The 22,131-nt window shown below is 34.7% G+C and overlaps 1 protein-coding gene across 1 annotated transcript in view; it reads right to left on the bottom strand.

Moving 5' to 3' along the window:
• The window catches only part of CCSER1 (coiled-coil serine rich protein 1), a 466,722-nt gene that overhangs the window by 156,906 nt on the left and 287,685 nt on the right, over positions 1-22,131 (bottom strand). Inside the window, exon 6 of the mRNA XM_045536844.1 lies at positions 14,537-14,744. Coding sequence (XP_045392800.1) covers positions 14,537-14,744 — 208 coding nt within the window. The remainder of the gene's footprint in view (positions 1-14,536; positions 14,745-22,131) is intronic.

The following is a 22,131-nucleotide window of genomic DNA, read 5'->3' as shown; positions in this document are numbered from 1 at the left end:
AGCAATGAAATGGAGAAGTGTTCCCCAACAAACTTCCTCCATCCAAATATGTATCTACATCTTTACTACTTGAGTTGTGTCTACATAAAAAGCAACTTAATTGATTTCATTTTCATTTTTATTTTATCATGTTCCTGGCACACAGAAGGCTCTCAATATATCTATTAATTGAATGTATGTGTGTAAATATCCCATTTAGGTCCACTGGAATAATGGTTTCTATGAGTGTCAATTTTGCTGCTGGTTTAATAATATTTAAAATAATTATACATCTTAATATTAGATCTATGTATGTGTATGTCAATTTACTTTTTTCATTATACTTATTAAAGGCTTTCAGGCTTCCATTTTGCTTTTTTAAAATTAAAATACTGCTAAAATATATCTTAAATAAAATTCAGAAATGAATGATTATGATATCCTTTCTCTTATAAAACCTAGAAATCAGGAATCAGTTTGATATGAAACAAGTACTCACTAGCCACTTGTGCTATCACCTCAGTTGAAATTATAAAAGCAAATAAAAGACATTTATTCAGACCATAAAATTGTGTTCTTTCTCTCTGCAATGTCCATATACTCGCCTAATACACTGAAGAATTTTCAGTCAGTTCCCCTTTACCCATGATCATGCTAGGCACTCTGAGAAATACAAAGGAAACAAGGATCTGGTCTCTAGCTGGGAATGCATGCATTGATTTTAAAAATTAAGTAATAGTCCAGCAATGTGAATGATTAAATGCACATAAAAGACAATAAGAACATCATGGAAGGGTTATTAAAGAGGTGAAATTTGAGGTTAAGAATATACATAGACAAAGTAGGGGTAGAAGGGCATGCCAAGCCTTAAGGAATACAATGTGCAAGACTTTGCAGTTAAGACATCAGCATGGCGTAGCTAGAGAATAATGAAAAGGGCACACTGACCAGAGCAGTGCAGAGACAGTAACTGGGAGATAAGGCTGGATAACCAGATTACGAAGAGCTCTGAATAAAGGATGAGGAATTTTACTTTGTTCTCTATGAAATAGGAAGTTGCTGTAATTTTCTGAAGAAAATAACATGATGAAATAGATATGGGTAGATTAGTGAAGAGAAAGAAGATATTAGTTTCTCTTTCTCTCCCTCTCTCTGCAATAGTCCTTCCCACCTATCATTATTATTCAATCCTTCACTCTACAAATGAGGAAACGGGTTTGAAGACATTAAATAACTTCCCAAAGGCACTTAGTATGCATATGTCAGGGATGGGATTCTATCCAAAGTCCGTGTGACTTCATAGCTTATGCTCGTAAACATTTCACGGTACTGCTTCGCTTATGAGACTGTTGTAATATTTCATAAATTTAAAAGAAATACAAACTTGCACTAAAACATTGGTTAGAGAAATGGAGAGCAAATGATGAGGTAGAAAAAAGATTGTGGAGGAAGAACAGGACTTAGCAACACATTGGCTGAGAAGAAAGCTGTGTCATGGTAGGGCCCAAGTTTTTTCTTGGTATTTAGGAAAACGGTGGTGGAAATAACATGTAGGTATTTAGGGAAAGGGAAAATGGATACTAAGAAGCACTATTTATGAACATGCTAAGTGTGACGTCAGGTGACATTTAAGAGTAGACAGCAGTTGAAGAGACTAGACCAGAGGTGCCCTTTTTCACTTACCAATTATCTTCCCTTCTCCTTCCACAACAATTTTGTTTTGTTTTGTTTTTAGAATTACTTGTTTCTATTCATCACATTCCTTTTATGACCATAAATTTTATCCAAAGTCTTTATAATTCTTAGGATAAAGACTTCTAATGCATCCAACCTATCCTGTCATTATCTTAATAGGTTCCTTTTTTTAAATCAAGGACCTCATTTCCAATCTAATCCAATAAGCTCTTTTTTTTATTAGCCTTACATCTGCAAAAAATATGACAATCCTCTCCCTTTTTGTTTAAAAAAGTTATTCCCTTTTTAACTTTCTTGACTCTTTATTTTCACCAAATCTATATATATATATATTTTTTTTTTGGACAATGAGCATAATGCAGTGATCACAAACATGAGTTCTGAGGCTCAGAATGCCCTGATTAGAATCCTAGCTTTTAAGTACCTAACCACTCTGTCTCGGTCTGGGCTACTGTAACAAAACACCACACACTGGGTGGCTTAAACAACAGATACTTATTTCTCACAGTTCTGGAGGCTGGGGAGTCCAAGATCAAGAGGCTGGAAGATTCAATTATTGAGGGGGGCTTTTTTCCTGGCTGCAGATGGTGCCTTCTCACTGTGTCCTCACATGGCAGAGGGTGAGAACTCTTGTGTCTCTTCCTCTTCTTGTAAGAACACCCACTCTAACAAATTGAGGTCCCTTCTTTATGATCTTATTTAACCTTTTTTTTTTTTTTTTTTTACCTCCTCACAAACCCTATCTCCACATACAGTCACAATGAGGGTTAGTTGTTTAACGTGAATTTTGGGGGATACATTCTGTCCAAAACAGTCATTAATACCTTCATTTCCAATTTTGATACAATCTTCAGCTTCTCTTTTCTTAGACACACATTAGCACTGCCCCACTCCACACTCTCACTGCCTCACACCTGAATCAGTCTAAGCTGATCTTCATTCCTCTGAACAAACTTTACTCCAATATATTCTATATACTGACAGCAGATTAATTTCTAGACAGGACTGCTATTTTCACAACTTGCTTCTGCACACAAAAAATAGCATAAAACGCTTAACCTCTTGGCAATTCTAATAGTGAAACCCTTCAAGGAGCATTGCCCCTTTCTTATTATCAATGCAGTGCTGTCCAGTCTTATTGCCACGCACACAGACCAATGTGCAAAAACAAGCAGCAGCTTTTGCTCTGTGATCAATGCTATAAGACTTGGTGGTCTTCTCTGTATTAGTACAACAGACGAAGTCCTCAGGTTCCCTGTATAAAATCTGCTTTTGGCTTGGTTCTTTTTATTCCATTTGAGATAATGGCTGATACATTACTTTTCTAGGGCTGCTATAACAAAGTATCACAGACTGGGTGGCTTAAACAACAGAAATCTAGTTTCTCAAAGTTCTGAAGGGTAAAAGTCAGAAGGTTTGGTTTCTCCTGAGGCCTTTCTCCCAAGGCTTTCACATGCCTTCTCACTGTGTCCGCAGTTGACTTTTTCTCCGTTGCTCTCTCTTCTTATAAGGACGTCAATCATACTGGACTAGAGCCCCACCCTGGTGACCTCTTCTAACTTTAATTACCTCTTTAAAGATCCTATCTCTAAACACACAAATACAGTCACAGTGGAGGTTAGGACTTGAACGTATTAATTTTGGGAAAAAACCAATTCATTCCATAACAGCTAGTTGGATCTATCTTGGATCTATCTTTTCCTCTATGCTCTACAACTATAGAAATTTCAAGCTTTAAGTTTGACTTTATTTTTTGAATACGTGAAACATATACTTATTTCTTGAGGATAAATCCATCCTTCCTCTCTCCTCACCCCATTCTCCCTCCTTCCCTTTATTTCATTTATTTCTCCTTTCCTTTCATTCATTCATTATTTTTGTAGCCACAGAGATTGTTATTCAATGCAAATTAATTGATAAACAACTATAAGTTTATGTCTAAATTTAATCTATATAGTTACAGTAAGGAGCCTATAAAATAAATGCACATTATATTCTAATATTGAACATAAAAATAAACATAAAACTCAGGTACTCAGTTAATGAAAAAAAATCCTTAATAAATAGAGTCATAATTAAAACAATGTATAAACTATCACATTTTAAATGTGTTTTACTCTGCTAATTTCTCCTCATTTAGATTCTAAACTCAGGCATAAACGCTTTTTTTTTTTCTTTACAAAAATAACACCTATTATGTGCCAAATATCAATGGTTATTACTTACTATTTGATTAGGTTCTCTTTTCATCTGGATTTCTTACTATATTGAACTATTTTCATTTCCTAAACTCTTAGGACAAATGACTTAAGTCCGTCTGAACTTGTCCTAACCAAGTATAAAATAAGCTATTTTTAGAATTTGCTCTTTTGTTTTCCTATATCTCGTTCTACAATCACTTTTACTTTTAAAGAAATATTTTGCATAAATTAGAGACTATCAATACTAACTTTTAAATTATTAAAAGTGGATCCCACACTTCACAATGAATTTTTGATTACTGAATATGCACTTCATTTCACTCATATTACTTACTTTACAAATACTTTAGTGAAAAAAGCTATGATAGTTTGTTGTTCCTAGTTTTATGTTTTAATTTTCAAGGCAGACTAAGAAGTTTGAAATAACAACAATTGCTAAATTGGACAATAGTTGCTTGACATCTAGGAAGCCCTGTTAAAAATGATTAACCTAACCATATGTGTCTATTAAAGAAACATAAAGATACTACCTAAACATGATTTACCCCATCCATGTCTCACTCTCAAAATTTATAAAGGGAAAAAGTGCCATGGTGTTTGTAGCAGGTGGTCATCTTGGCTCACTTTGTACATAGTAAAAGTCTCTTCACAGAAGTTTATAATTAGGAAAATGGCGGTTAAACTACCATGAGCAGTTACAGGAATGGTGGGGTTAAGAAAAATTAATTCGCCTTATAATACGATATGTATAAGGAGATTTAGGTGGAAACCAGGCCACTTTTGCTCTGTCTGGCCAAACAAGCCAAGAATTTTGCTACCTTAGTGTAGTAAAAAGATATAAAATGTCATAGGGATAACACAAGGGACAGGGAGAGGTGGGTCATTAATCTATTCGTTGCTTTACTGCTGAGAGGAAGAAATTAAATCAGCACACAGGAAACAAAGGTGGATGAGCCTAAAAGCAGACAAACAGTTCAGCGGACACAGGGAAGAAAACCGAGTAAGAGCTGACAAGACGATACCAAGAAACGGCTCAGGCTCAGAAGCAACGTTGAATGCAGACATATGTCCTGATGTGAGCATCCTGCTAGTCTCTGCAAGGCTGGGTGCATATTTTTATGGAGCCAAATCTAATCTGACAGGGAGCAAGCAAATAGATGTCAACTACAGATTTAATACCTTAAGAACACTTCCAGCTCTGTCTCCCAGCCCCAACATATACAAATACATACACTCAACAATTCCAATGTACATAAGCACTTGTGCACATGTACACATGTGTTCACACACACACATACATACAAGCACATCAGGAATCCTGGCATCTCTTTCATTCTCTAATATTACCATATTCTCAAATCCACACTTAAGTATGATTATCTTTCAACACAAATTCCTGTATTTGCTGTACGCACAGAGATGGAGATATTGTCTGCTAGATTTCTTACTCCAACAGTTTTTAGGCCCGTTGGTCCAAAGAAGAAAGAAATAAAAAGTTATTTCTTCTTCTGAGGGTTTCTTGAGGGAAAAATGTAACTTTGGTAGACATTAAATAATTTTCCAGTAAGATGAATAGCATTGGATGTTAACTAAGTAAAGAGAAATGTCCAGAAGAAATAATTCAAGAATGTTTACAGTTTGTAATTCTCTCTCCAGCGGTATTTAAATCTGACATAGCCCTAACAAGGATATTTCTAAATACTTAAATAATATATTTATATATATTCTTTTTTGTCAAGTATGTGTAGTAAATGAGGAAGCCTTACAATACTAGAAATCGGCCTGAGGATCAAAACAGCCTTAATTTCAAAAGCGGTAAGAACATATTGGAACATGGAATTTTAGTAGGTACTGAATTCAATCACACCTTATCAAAGCATATTTTTATAACCATGTGTCAAAAACATGGTCCAAGAGTTAAATGAAAAATAGCAATATGCTGACTGTGAGCTTTTCATAAAGCCCTAAATAAGAAATAAATATCATAATTAAACAGTAAATTAAAATCAAATTTCATCTGTGAATACATGATTGAAATAATGTTTTAAATCCATAGGTGGTAAATCTCTCCATATCTAAAGAAAGTACTACCTTGAAAATTAGTAAGTATACATTGAGGAAAAGCAGAATTGTTTAGAGAAAGATGTAGATGAATGAAAATTGCATTTCGATGAAAATAGAAGCTAATAATATCATTTCTATAACATAGAATTCCTTGCAAGAAAAGCATTTTAAAATATATCTCTATTTCAGCAAACATTTATGAATATTTCTTAAAAACAAAAACAAAACAAAGTTTTGGAAAGATTTTAAAACCAAGGTAAATGTAGATATTATATTCGGACATACTGTTAATCAGTGATATCCTACCCAAAACGTAGTCTAAAACCCTGCAATCTGATCAGAGACTCAGAAAGGTAGATATAAGCAGTACACATTGAACATCCCTAATCCGAAAATCTGAAATCCAAAATGCTCTAAAATGCACATAAGTACTTAACACCAATTTTATTTCATGCACAAAATTATTTAAAATATTGTATAAAATTAACTTCAGTCTTTAAGGTGTACATGAAACACAAATGAATTCAGAGTTTAGACTTGGGTCCCATCCCCAAGATATTTCATTACATATGCACAAATATTCAAAAATCCAAAAATATCTGAAATCTGAAACACTTCTGGTATTAAGTTTATTTTGCATAAGGAATACTGAAACTGTATTTAGAAATTCTGTGAACTAGCAGAAGAATTTCTGCAACAAACGTGGGCCTTATGGGCCAAACTTCAGCTCTGGAACGCAAAAGAAATAGAAATACTAAAATCAAGGACCAGTTCTAGAGGAAATAAGAATCACGTCTGTACTATCAATCTGGGGATCAAAACCCAACCTAGGCAACAAGTTTAAAATTAATGCTAGAATGAGATTTTTTTTAAAGGGGTAGCAGGAGGAGAGAGATAGGAACCTCTCCCTTGCCAGATACAAATTAAATCTAATCTTTAAAATAAAATTTATACAGATTTTTATCCTCTTATTATATATAAATAAACCTGTGGTGCACCAAAGAAATTAAATAAACTTGAATAAAATAACATTGCTAAAGTGTTGTAGATATAAGATTTGAATTCAGGTTTGTCTAATGGCAAATCCATGCTGTTTCACTAGCAGCCCTCAGACTTTATGATAATAATAAAATGATAACTGATACATTTGCTGTGTGTCCAACACTGTTCCATGAATTTTAAGTATATTAACACATGTAATGTTCTGAACAAACCTAAGTGATATGTCAATATTATTATCCTCATCCTACTAACAAAAAAATAGAGGCACGGAATTTAATTAACTTGCCTAGGGTCATTCAGCTAGTAATGGAATGGAATTAGACTATATATTCTGGCCCTCAAAACTAATGCTCTTAACGGCACGATGCCTCCTCATGGTACTTTAATCACCTCTCTCTGAAATAGCACAGGATGACAGGCCCAGGACAAATTCTGAATCTGGCCTATTGCCTGTTTTTGAAAACAAAGTTTTATGGGAACCAGCAACACCCATTCATTCATGTAATCTAGCTGCTTTCTCACTACAACAGCTTATTTGAGTTGTTGAAATACAAAAAATATATGACCAGGAAAACCTAAAATATTTACTAACTGGCCTTGACAGAAAATGTTTGCTGACCCCTAATGTAGACCATTCAGGATAAGGGAAATGAATCTTTCCTGATAAATCATTATTCTTTTTAAACTCTCGACTTCTCCCCCTCTGCCCAGAAGCCCATCTAATCAAAGAGAACAAGGCAAATGGATCTATTTATTTTTACACATATATATCATAAACATAAATTGAGTCGTTTCTATTATTAATATATCAATAGCTGCTCCTCTATATGTACTGTACACTTTTACTTTAAAAAAAAACAGAAAAGAACATATTTAAAAATACAATATTTGAAATAGTGAATATCCGCATTTTTATTAGTAAACCTAAAGTCAACAGTTAATTTCCTCAAGTTTTCCTTTCCCTCAAGATTCAAAAGATATATTTAAGATAGAGCTTTCCTCCAGTTAAATGAATCATTAGATGCTAAAACACTGCTTTGCTTATCTGTAAGCATGTGAATACTCTAAGGTTTATATTACTCCTAAGCAATTGCCTTATGTTATCTAAATTTGTAACATCACATTTTCTAGACTTTGTGATTAAAAATAGGCATTTTCACTGTAGTTAAATATGCCTTTGATTCTGATTTTCAAACAGAAACAAAACACAATTTCAGTGAAAATGTGTCCCAGCGGAACACAATTGCAACCTTTCCACAGAATCATTTGCCTAACTGGTTCTCTTCTGTCTCCCTCCTTCTCCCACCAGAAGTATTGATCACTCAAAAGTATTCCTTGGAACTCCTGTCGGGTACCATCTGCTGTATATCTCTTAAGTTGCAGCTCGAAATTCTTGATGCCAGATTTAGCCCACTGAATTACACAAAAGTGTGTGAGTTGTATTACAACTGAAACATTAATGCTGGATTCATGAAGAAAATTGAAAGTCAGACATGCATAACAAAACCACATTAGTGGTTATTTGATTAATTATTGAATATGATTATAACACAAATAGGCAGATTACCACAGCAGTTAGGTACAATGAGGGTAGCATTTACTGTTAATACTGTGGGCTGCACTTTGTTTTTTTTATAAGCTATCAAATAATACATATGACTAGCAGATAATGCAAGTACACATAACAGGAAAGAAATCTCTGGCTGATGGGCATACATTTGTTTATCTTGAACCCATTCCATTTTTATTTTGACATCAATTAAGTATCAAGATACACTGACAGCAAAGAATTAGGCAAAGTATTTCTGCCACTTTCACAGGCATAGAAATACAGAAAAAAATAGAGTTGTGGGGAATAGAGTTGCTGGACAGGAACTCTGTACAATTGGAAACATTGAGTTTTTAATATATTTCACATATATAAGAAAATATTTTGTATAATGATTTTGAAAGACATGTATAAGAAAATATACTGTGAATATAAAATAAATGATACCTACAAAAACCTGTGTGCCCCTTTCTAATTGTACATACCTTCTACTCACCACACAGATAACCTTATGCTGAATATTGTGTTTAGCATTTCCTTACTTTTTACTTATTTTTTTCTGATGGTCTTATTATATACATGTCTATTCCTTAACAATATTATTTAAGTTTACATATTTTTGAACTCTATATTCTGTATGAATTTACTTGTGACCTGATTTTTGTGCTAAAAATATTATTTGTGGGATATAAGGTATATTAACATAAAACATTCTTTTTAGAGGAATATACTATGCTGAGAGAGTAATTTAGTGCAAACACTGGGGAAATCTTGAAATTATCTAGTAGTTTTGAACATGTACTTACTTCTACTTCTGGAAGGGACCAGATTTTCAGAGAGATTAAATACCTTGCCCCAAATCATAAGTACTCAGTAAGTGTGAGAGCTGAAATTCAAATCTAAGCAGTCTGTTCTAGTACCTGTATCTTGTGATCACTCTGCTAGATTACCTCAGCAGCATAAGAATAGCCTTAAGTAATATAATACTTATTAAATGAAAGATAATACCTCAATAGAGAAGGTATTCTATGTAAAATGAACTTTTGATTATGATTCTTGATTAACCTAATAAAATCTATAATGCCCTTCCAAAACTAAGACATGTCTTACTTTAAAGCATATTTTTAAAACTCAAGATATGTATTATTCATTTTCATATCCTTCACATTCACAAACCAATGCCTTGTAAAGGAATAAACCAGTAATTTAACAACTGAGAACCTGCTGGAAATTACTATTTCTATTCTAGGCTTTGGCGTTGCAAATTAACACTTTGAACGGGTTGTTTTGCATATTGAAATTCCTAAAGCCTAGGTACTATACTTTTGGAATTAATTTCAAAGGACTGCCAAGTGATTATTAATTTCTAATGATTACTTATCATTTCTTATCCTACTTACTTCTCAGCACCTTCCCAAGTTGACTTTACTGAAGCAATATTTTCTCTTGGCTTCTTGACAGACACTACACTCTTACTGTTCTTCCTAGCTCACCCGACACTCTTCTTGATTTTCTGATCATTAAATATTGGGGCATCCTACCTTGTTTTTAAACACAAATTCTCTCTTCCATAGATTTAAACAGAATCTATATGATCATGAATAGTCAATCTATATTTCTAGCCTTGATCGTTCTGGATATGCAGACACTTAAATTCAGATTTCTATCTAATGCATACACTTGAATGTTTAAATAAGCATCTCAACCTTTACCTGGCCAAAACAGAACTCTGGTTTCCTTCTGCCTCATATAGGTAACTCTTCTCGTAGTATTCCCAGGTTCAGAAAATGACAATAATATCTGCCTGCTACTCAAGCCACAACTTTCAGAGTTATTCTTGCTTTTGCTTTTTCTGTCATCACTCTGTTCCAATTCATCAGTAGGTACTAATGACATTACTTCCAAAACACACATCTCTTGCCTTCTCTCTATCTCAGCTGTCACCACTCTGGTCTGTCACCATGAGTTCTCACCTGGAACAACCTTATTTTTGGGCTCTCAGTAGATGACATTTTATTTTTTATTTTTTTTGTTTTGTTTTCCTCTACTGTTATTAAAAAAGCTATTAAAGGCTGTCCTGAAGATATTACATTCCTACTTGTGGAACAACCTTATTAAATGTTGGCCATAAACAGTAAATTCAATTGACACATAGTAAGGCTTTTGCCAAGGAATAGTAGGTCAAATGTGCTGACATAATTGAATAAGCCCAGAAAAACATAAATGGCAACAATGCGTCTACTTTTAATTTCAGCTAGCATAGCCTTTATTAACAATTATTAATATTGAATTATGATTCAATGAATACATGTTATGCTATTAAAGAGCATTTACTGCTATATTCCCAAGTGTTCAAGAAATCTCAAATATTTTACACTTAGCTTGACAAAGTCAGTAATCATCACACAAATAAGATCATTGCAGGAGCTCATGTTCATGGGTGCTTACCTCACACTTCCACTGTGATAACTGTTATACACATTTCACTATTATCCAAGTAACCCATGAGGTAGTTATTAATATTACATATGATGAAACAGAGACTTAAAAACCTTTATCAATTTGTAGTAGCTATTATATTAAGTGGTAGAAATGTGATATAGGCCTATATCTCCGATTCTAAACACCTGTGGTCTTTACCACTCTAACGTACTTTCTCCCATGGATTTTTCTAAGTGAAATGAGAATGGAGTTAGAAAAGAATTTTTCTCCACCTTCTCTAATCTCTCGCAAAGGATTGTTGAAAATAATTACTTACATAGCAAAAGAGTCATAGAATTATACTTTATCCCCTCCTTATCTATTTTCAAGATCAAGTTTTATAGCCTCATAAAAAGCTAAGCCTTACACAGACAGAAAAATCTTATAAGAAACGTATCAGCCCTCAGTGAATCCAAGATATGCCATTATCGAAACCAGAGGTTTCTTCAGGGAGTATACACAATAGGATTCATTGGTGTATATGAAGATGGTGGTGTACTGTTGATTTTTTTTTACGTTGTCCTAAAAGTGAGGAGAAAATTAGGCTGCAATAACAATTTGTAAGAATTGATAATGGTATCCTAACTTTGTATAATAAATGGTCATAGTTCTTTTACAGGTCTCACAAAGGAAAAACAAAAATTTCATAAATAGAAGCTTTGACAGTGGTGCTAACAGTTGTGTGATGACATTTCTTGAGTTGCCGTCTTCAGTGCATAATTTGATGAGTTTTCATAAACAGGCAAGCCTGTACAGCTACCACACCAATCCAGATGTAAAAGTATTATTACCTTAAAAATCTCCTTATTGGATATAGAGCTATCCTAAAAGATAAAGGGTACCTGGTTCACTCAGACAGAAGGTGAGTGTTTAAGGTTTTAGAATATGCCCCATGAAACTTCTCAACCAAACTATTAAAACTTTAAAAGCTTAAAGGGGCTGTCTAATGGAATGAATCCCAAATAAGGTTCACAGGCAACCCTAAAGAATTTAAGAAAGTTATATTCACAGAAATGCTTTCCAGTTGAAAATAATAAACAAATAAACAAAAATATGTTGATACACTGAGATGAATCAATTTTAACAAAATAGTCCATAAGTGAAAACCAAAAAACTATTAATTTGAGAATCAATATAATTTTACAGGTCTATGTAGTTGATACAAATATTTGGGCTGTGGAACATTTGGAAAAGACCTGCCATTGATTAAAGAGCTTAAAAGTCAGATAATAGGATTTCCTGTAGTTAAAGTATAATTTGTGAACAAAAGTTGAACTACTATGCTTCATAAGATAAGTTTATAATAAAATAGGAATAAATACTTTTTCTATGTTAAAAAGACATTATTAATCTAATATGATTAGCTGGTATTTAAACTCAAATTTAATAATAAAATGTGAATTGTAGTTTGAAAATTCCCAGCTCAAAGAACATTTCAATAGATATTTTTTTAAAGGCGTCTATTATGCATCTCTTACTACTAGAACAGTTGTATATGCTAATCATATAATAATATTGCCATTCCTTGTTGACAATAAAGACCCCCTGCTTTATGAATGGGCCATAAAAACACAGATAATTATTGCTCATTCTACGTGAGCTTTAAAGATCAATTCTTTTTGGTTTCTTCAAATACTCATTAATGAAGAAAAACAGATGGGAGTATAAAAAAAAATCTCAATATATTCTAAATATTGAATCTATAGTGAAGATCATTGAATATTTTAAAATTATAAAATTAAGTACCCTATGAAAGCCTCTTGACACTTGCTATCAAGTTCTTCCTACCTCCCTTTTACTTGAATTGATCTTTTATTAAAATCTAGACCAAAGAGAGAGGGAAAGCTAAACAGTTGAATGTTACAAACTTTGAGATTAATACCTTTTAATATAAGAATAATTAAGTTTGCCTTGTTCAAAGAGGCTCTGACTACATGTTAAGCCAAGGATCAGGAAGATTCTAACTTCTCTATTCATTTGCAGGAAAATATTTATGGTGTCAGTACAGAAATCATGTGGTCATAAATGTAGTGGTGTGCTGGTAAATATTTAACAAGAGGCTTGCCAAAAATAGAAAGCCCTACTTTTCTGTGTTTGCCAATTTCTGTGGCATAAATACTCCCACATGGCTGATTTTGAGTTGTCAAAATGGGACATAAGTGAAACTACAATTTGGAAATATGCACAGTAGCTATTACATTTTACTTCTACCATATAAATCTAAAAGAGGTAAGGAAACTAACAATTATAGATTATAGTAAAATAATTAGGAAGTATGTTTTGAGTACTGATTACCCCTAAAAATATAATCTGTTTAATTTTAAATTTAAATAATTTATGTTTATGTCTCTGCTTAATTGCCAGCTCATATAATTCTTGAAATTCTGATAGTGATCAGGTATAAGGTTACCAATCTAGCATACCACTTATAAGATCTAGACACGAAGACTGCCCCAGTCAGATAAATTGGAATGGGATACAGAGAAGATCTCTTCCAGTTTTTGTTTATAACAATTGGTGAGAACCCATGAATTGATGTCCCCCATAGTCTATGGCAATCATTTCTCTTAAATTGCCTTATTTTTCCTGATTGAATTCTAGCTTCCATGGATAGCTTCTAGCATTATTATTATTATTGTCAAAGTGTTAACAAAACAAATATTAACAATCATCACTAAAACATAGTCACGATACTATTTATTCCAAATAATAATATTTTTTCTCACACTATTTATTAATATCTTGTATCAATAAAGAGAAATCTACTGAGAGATAATGGGATATAATAAAATGTCACTGAACTTGGAGTCACAAATCTCAGGCTGTTTTCCTGAATTCACAGATACTAGAGAAAAGTCATTTAATATTTCTGACCCTAACTTTCATATCTATGAAGTAATATTAGAATACAGTAATTACTATACTTTTTATAGAAATCTCCCAAAGAAAATAATGATTGTAATTATAAAAATCAAACCATAACATACTTGAGTCCTAAAGAATGGCTGATTTCTGGGCATAAAGGTAAGGATCTCATTGTATATCTTCCTTACTAGCTCACTATTTGACTAAGCACAGGCTGTGAGGAAGGCACTGTATTCATCAGGAAAAATCATTCAAACCTTCAGTTTGAATTTTGCTGGATTGGTTATTATTGGAACAAAAATGACTAAAGAAACTACTTGTATGGTATCATATAAATAAAGTCCCAGTATCAAGAATGTGAAGTACATTTAGCAGGTCTCTCAATAGCTGTATAACAACATTTAAACATAACCTAATAGCTCATGCCCATTCTTCCTTACCTGACAAATAGGGGAAAGCTTGGAATGAATTTTTTTTTCATTCATTCATAAAATCTTAGAATTTTAGAGCTGAAGAGTACCTTATACACCAGGACTCCAAATCCTTCATTTGACATGTGATTAAAGCTAAGCTCCAAGAGGATACCTGACCCCTGCCCAGCATCATACAGTTAATTACTAACAGAGCAGGATCTAACCAGGTCTGCAGACTTCATTGTCTACCAGCACTGAAAGCCATTAATCTTAGAGTAAACCCTTACCTCTTGAAGAACTCTCTTCATCTTTAATAATAACGTCTTGACTGCTGTGCAGTCCTGTAACATCAGTCTGAACGGCAGAGAATCTATGCCTCCGTTTTCTTCCACACCTTGCAGGGGCCAATCTGCAGATGGACTGCTGGGCATTCGACTGATATGGGAACACCTGGCTTCCTGATCAATGTCTTTTGTTAATTTCAGGGAAAGGTTCCTAACAAGAAAAAAAAAATGAACAAAAATTACAACACAGCATGCTTAGGGCAGTATTTCTGAAGCTGTTGATCAATCTTACTAGTACAACAGAAAAAATTGCTTATGAACCTCATCACTTCGTCCTATTTGTCTTTGAAAATTCTCAGACCTTCTGTGGAAATTATAACTTGAGTCAATTTTATATTTTGTGGCAAGATTCAATGACCATTACTGTTTTAGATTATAATCTTTCCCCAATTAGCATTTCATTTATACATGATACTTATTTAACTCTTTTAAAATGTTTAAAGTCAACAAAAATCAATAAAAGACAAAGTCTATATCTAGGGTTTCTGATAATATGCTTAAAAATTAACTGGAAACAAAAGATTAAGAAGCAAAAAGTTAAGAGAAAATAAATTTGGTAATTATTTATTAAATTACAAAAGCAATCAATGATCATTTTAGTGATTAAGAAAGGCAGTATACATACTAGTTCATGTAAAAAAAAAGTTAAATAAATGAAAGATGCACGACTCCTTATGTAATTAGCATGTGAAGGGAGGTAGAATATGCCACACCAAAATAGGCCACGGTTGGCATAGGATCGTTTTGAGCTGAAGGCAACTGAAAAGAAGACACAAGAAAAGCTCCCTGCCCTCCCTCTATTTGCCTAAAAGCAAACATCAATTTACAAAGACGTTCCTCCTCCCCTCTCTACCAGGAAGGACAGAAGTTAATTAGCAGACAATTTTAGACCCTTATCAGCTGGGTGACATTACCCAAGGAAGCCATATAACAAACCTCACTAAACAGCCCTCATCTTCCATTCTTCCTCCATGTATTTATCTTCCTACAATTTGCCAACCTAAAAACTCAAAGTCTGTGTTGGGTAATTGGAGATCCTGGCCCCAATCCTGCTTGAGGAAGCCAAAAGAGTTAAAACAAAGAAAGCTGCAGGAGACTGGCCAGCACCACCACCACCCACCTAAACGGCCCCACGCCCACGGACTTGACTGAGAACATGCTGCCCTACCACACCAGCGGACGCACACAGTATCCCCAAGTTAATGTTTCTTCCTTTGTGCTTGCCTGTATAACCACTTGCTATCTCTGGGTGCCGTGTGGAGAACTGCCCCGCCGACCCCCGCCGGTGCCTCGCACATAAGTACCCCGAATAAACTCACGTGTCTTTGGCACATATAGTCTGACTCAGTAAATAATTATATACCTGAAATTGACTAAATAAATATGATAATGAGTGAATGAATGAATAAAACACAATTCATTATAATAATCTATGCATACAACTCTCATTAACACAGAGAAATTTTTCTGCATGGTGAATTGTTGTGTCTTGTAGGGCTACCGCCCATGGTTCCAAGTTTTCCAGCACTCTTACAATAAAATAATTAAACAAACATTTCTATAATTACTTTTAATTAGCTTGCTGATTCTTTAAAACTGTCCAACCATGGATCTAAACATCCGTGAGGACTGACCAAACTTTCAGGAACCATGCTGGTGTGAAGTTCTAAGACTATATTTCAGGAATTTACTAAAGCTTTGAAGATTATAACTTGCCATTTCCAAATTTAAGGATCTCTGTCATTTTCAAACAGTTAAGAGGGGCCATAAACAGAAATGCATTTAGAAGATAAAATTAGCCATTTGTTTTATACATCAATAATTTGGATCTATTCTTAATTACACAAAGAGAAAGATGGCATTTTTCACAATTATTGAGAACATCCACATTGTACCCAGAGGAGCAACAGTGGCTAAAGTTGCAGAGATTAATAGGATTCTGTCAGTGACCTCAAGAGACTCACCACAGTTATTAACTTCTTAATAGTTGATACTGAAACATAATAACTAATATTCTTTCACATATGAAAAACAAAACAATCTCTCTTGAAACATTTTACTTCTACATTAAAAAACAGATCTGCTACAAGGCTGTAGTAATCAAAACCCTTCTTCATTCGGTTGAGGCAGTTAGCGAAGGGACTTAACAGAGCCACTCGCCACTCAGCTGCCAAGGCCAGCACAGTCGTCCTGTTTTATGTTTATGGCCACTGTCCTTCTGATTTGTTGGTGCCTATGGTTTACAATTGTTCCATATTTTGAACATTAATGTTTTTAACAATAGGTATTATTGGGCCCAAAATACGCAAGTGTGTTCGGGTAGATTCACCTAAAAATATGCCTGTGGTTGACAAGAAAAAAGAAGAAAAGTCTCTAATGTGAAGCCATGATTTCCTCTAGTGCAGACAACCCATAAAAAGGCCAGTGAGAGTAGAACAAGATTCAGGTACTCTCATGTTCCTGCATTTAGCAGGGTGCACTAGATAATACAATTCATGCACTTTGGGATATATAACTCTCTCTCTGCCAACTCTGTGAATTATAGTTTCAGGGAACTGAACAAATGTGCTTTATATCACAAAAGACAGTCTCTTAACTTGGCAAAAAAAAAAAAAAGTATGATATTGAAGCTGGATACAGTGGTTCATTAATCACCATAACTACTGTAAACAAAAAACAAAGACAATGTAATCTCCACTAAGCACATTTATATACAGTTCACCCTCTCCTTGTCAACTCCCATGAATCTTCAATAAAATTGCTCTGTAATATTTACACATGTCTTGTTGCTTATGAATGCTGACCAAGTTTTTATAATTTAAAATTTAGTGACATTTAGACAAAGCTGAACTGAGACTTATAAACCTTTCTCCGTCCATAAGTACCAAAATAATGGTTCTATGTAAAATTAATAGCAAAACTCATAAATATGACATTAAATATATTCTTGAAAGATTAGAGGATTTGAGACTTTCAACTAGTTCTTAAAACATTTAACCTAAAGTATTATACCACGGTGAATTGGCTTTGCACTATTGTCACTGGGATCCTTCGTGTGAAAGGAATTTTCTACCAAACTAGTTCAAAAGTTCAGCTGTAATTCTATTTTCAGTATGACAGACAAGTTTAATGGGAAAACATACATCTTAATATAAAACTACAGAATGGTTAAAGAATTTTTCCTTAGCAGAGGGAGAAAATAAAAGTATTTTCATAATTTTTTCTCATTTAGTTATAATTAGCAGCATCGTTTTGATAGTGAGAAATGTTCTTCCCACCCACATGCACTCTTCAAATCATTTGAAAACTTCCTGATATAATGGTGAAAATAACTAACAAAATACAAGCTCATGTCAGATGCATAGCGTTGATCCCCTTATCTGTCATATAAACCCTTCCTTACTCAGTGCACTGACATCTTTCACTAGAGGGGATGTCTATGGCCAAAAGGCATCTCAATGACATACTTTATAATGTGACTGATTTCTGAACCAAATTTCCAAGGCACAGAAAAGCAAAAACAGCTTCTATTTGTCGAGCACAATAAATAAGCACATGACTACCTTCCAAAGCTTCATTAAGTAGATTTGCAGAAAATAAATTTTTTAAACCGTAACTTGGGAAACTTACTGTTATTTAAACCTCATTTAAAAAGGTCCAGGTTATTTATGGTGAGTTTAATCATAGCTAGAATATTTCTAAGACAGGCACAATGATATAAATCTATACTAATGAACTGGCATTCCCGGAACCTCACCAAAACTTTGTGTAAGAAACCACCCACGAAAAGGTTACTGATGGTAAATAAGCTATATATTGTTTTCCATGTTTCCTTTCAAAATAGATTGTCTGAAAGTGTTATTTTAGGAAAAACTTGTATCTGAATTTGTTCTATATTGGATATTTAGGCAAATTTCTTGAAGGCATGGAACCAGCATTTCCCTCTATAGTAGTATAATGGTTATTAAGAACTTAACACTTTACATTTAGGTAAGAATTTACACATGACGAGTTATTTTACCACGATCTGTGATATAGGGAAAGGCAAGATAGAATACAAATACCTTGACATAGCTGACAAGGTCTTTCATGATCTAGCCACCGTCTGCCTCACCAAATCTCATCTCATAACATCTGAATCTGCGTTCTTTGAGTTCCAAACACATGGGCCTTGATTCAGGGCCTGAAATGTGCCAAGCTCCACCCTGCCTCAGGGCCTTTGCATGTCGTTGTTCTATCTGCATAAAAAGTGTCCCTAACGACCTTCACATCTCCCCTTAGATAGAATATATCACTTCTTCAGAGAAACCTTTGTATCTGATACCCTACCCTTCGAAAATACACAGGGCCCTCTTTTCTGTGATAAGCCTTCCTCTGTAGCACTTATCATTGTTGCAGTTAAAAAACTAAGGGGGGCTTCTGGGAACACACTGGACTGAGCTGATCTACACTTCATCTCATGCTCCAAATATAAAGAAATACTACATAGGTTATAATCACATTTATTGCTAAACGTATTGCTGTGCAAAAGGGAAAGACAGATGAACTTCAGGTGCCAAAGGGGAAAAATCAAAACACCAATAATTATACAAATTTCTATTGTGGTGATTTCAGGATGTTGAACTTGGATGGGGATTGTGAAAACAAAGGCTGCAGCAGCTTCTATGCCTATGCAGATAATGCCTACACCTATGAGAGTATCTGCCACTGACAAAGAGGCCTCATAATGCTGGGAGACATAAGAGTTCCAAACTTGCAAAAAGCCTCAAAAAAACCAACCGAATCTATTGGTAAATTATTAGTAACATCCTGCAAGAATAACCCCATTCTTTCTCTAAAGGAGGATAATAAAATACAGTCTCAAAAATATTTCATCCATAATATCTGGCAACTATTTAAATGAGTAGACATGAAAAAAAGCAGAAAAACAATTCATAGAAACTATGTGATGATGCCTATATTGAAATTAGCAGAAAGCATTTTAAGCAGCAATTTTAACTATGTCCCAAGTCTTCAAAAAATGGTAAGTCTCAGCAAAGAAGTCTCGGTTCTATAAAAAAAGAACCAAATGGAAAACTCTAGAACCAACTGATAGCATTTCTGAAAGGAAAGAATTATTGTGGGCAGATATTGCTGACTGCCTGCCCACTGTTCATTTATACCTCCTTCCTGCTTCTTTAAAAAGCAAAACAAAACTTCCTGATTTGTTCAAATGCTGGTCCTCCTAGGGCTCAGAGAAATAAGAAGTCTGGTGGGAGGCTGCAGGTTTGCGAGGAGGCTTCATATTTCCTCTCCAGTAAACAGAGCAACAGAAAAATGATAGTTGTTATCCTTTGGATGCTGTCTTGTCTTGATGTATTGTTTGGAAGTTGATATATCCCACAAATGTGAAGAGAGTCAGCATGGGAAAATTGAAGTGCAGAAAAATTGAGTAGACCTGCCTCCCTGTGGGTGACATTGTTTCTTTTAATCAACCAACTCTGGAGATTCCCTATCTCTGGATTTCTTCTTGACTTAGGCTTTTCTTTTACTTGAAGGTGACAACATTCTAACTAGTAAAACTGCTCAAGGATATAGCCAATAAGAAGGATATTAAATCAAGAAATAAGGGTGGTATAACATAATTGTGTATTTGTTTCTATATTTCAGACTAGCATGGTTCAAGGTTATAGAAACAGCACTTGTAATCCTTGTTCATTAATGTACCACAAGACCATGCACAATCCTATGTGATAGTCTTTTATTTTTTTTATTTCAGCATATTACAGGGGTACAAATGTTTAGGTTTAGGTCATGTATATTGCCTTTGCCCCGCCCAAGTCAGAGCTTCAAGCATGTCCATTCCTCAGACAGTGCTCACATCCACTAGGTGTGTATAAACCTATCCCTTCCTCCCCCTTCCCATTTGCCTAACACCCTATGAATGTTATCACTATGTGTATTTAAGTGTTGATCAATTAAAACAAATTTGATGATGAGTACATATGATGCTCATTTTTGCATTCTTGGGATACTTCACTTAGTAGAATGGGTTCCAGCTCTATCCAGGATAATACAAGAGGTGGTAGATCACCATTGTTTTTTGTGGCTGAGTAGAACTGCATGGTATACATATACCACATTTTATTAATCCACTCATGTATTGATGGGCACCTGGGTTGTTTCCACATCTTTGCAATTGTGAATTGTGCTGCTATAAACATTCTAATGCAGATGTCTTTTTTATAGAATGTCTTTTGTTCTTTTGGGTAGATGCCCAGTAATGGGATTGCTGGATCAAACGGTAGTTCTACATTTAGCTCTTTGAGGTATCTCCATATTGCTTTCCATAGAGGTTGCACTAGTTTGCAATCCCACCAGCAATGTATGAGTGTTCCTATCTCTCTGCATCCACGCTGACATCTATTGTTTTGGGAATTTTTGATAAAGGCTATTCTTACTGGAGTTAAGTGATACCTCATTGTGGCTTGATTTGCATTTCCCTGAGGATTAGAGATGTTGAGCATTTTTTTATATTTCTGTTGGCCATTAGTCTTTTTTTGAAAAGTTTCTGTTCATGTCCTTTGCCCAGTTTATGATAGGGTTGTTTTTTTCTTGTGATTTTCTGAGTTCTATATAGATTCCAGTTACCAGCCCTTTATCACATGTATAACATGTGAATATTTTCTCCCATTCTGTAGGTTGTCTGTTTGCTCTCATGATAGTTTCCTTGGCTGTGCAGAAGCTTTTTAATTTGATAAGGTCCCATTTATTTATATTTGTTGTTGCTGTGATTGCCTTTGGGCTCTTCTTCATAAATTCTTCCCATAGGCCAATGTCTATAAGAGTTTTTCCAACATTTTCTTCTAGAATTCTTATAGTTTCATGCCTTAGGTTTAAGTCCGTTAGCCACCAGGAGTTGATTTTTGTGAGAGGTGAAAGGTGCAGATCCTGTTTGAGTCTTCCACATGTTGCTATCGAAATTACCCAGCACCATTTATTGAATAAGGATTCTTTTCCCCAGTGTATGTTTTTGTCTGCTTTGTCAAAGATTAGATGGCTATGTGAGGATGGTTTTATATCTGGATTCCCAATTCTGTTCCATTGCTCTATGTTCTAGTGCCATGCTGCTTTACTTACTATAGCCTTTAGTTACTATCAGCCTTGCTGATTCCTTCCCATCTCAGATCAGCTGTTGATTCTTACCTTTAGATTTTCATTTGGATGTTGACACGCCCTGTTTAGTCTGTGAGCCAGCAGGTGGTGTTTGTTGGTGAGATTTGACCACACCCTGTGTGATGAGTCAGTAGATGCAGTAAAAGGGGATGCAAATTGACCTCCCTGTCAGCAGCTGGCACTTGCTGGGAGGAGCAGGCTGCAGTGTTGTTTTTGGGGTCCTGTAACCAGCTCTAGTTCCTCAGAAGCGGCACTCTAGTGCCTCAGGTGGGGGGGTGGGGGGGGCTTGGGACTTCCAGGTGTGTCCTTATTCTCTACCTACCTAGATGGGGAGCAGGTGGGGGAGCTGGGTTGGGTCAGCCTGTCCTCAAGCCCCACAAATG

The sequence above is a fragment of the Lemur catta genome, chromosome 24 (genome assembly GCF_020740605.2).
Source record: "Lemur catta isolate mLemCat1 chromosome 24, mLemCat1.pri, whole genome shotgun sequence".
Taxonomy (NCBI): domain Eukaryota; kingdom Metazoa; phylum Chordata; class Mammalia; order Primates; family Lemuridae; genus Lemur; species Lemur catta.
This window is presented reverse-complemented; position numbering and strand designations above follow the sequence as displayed.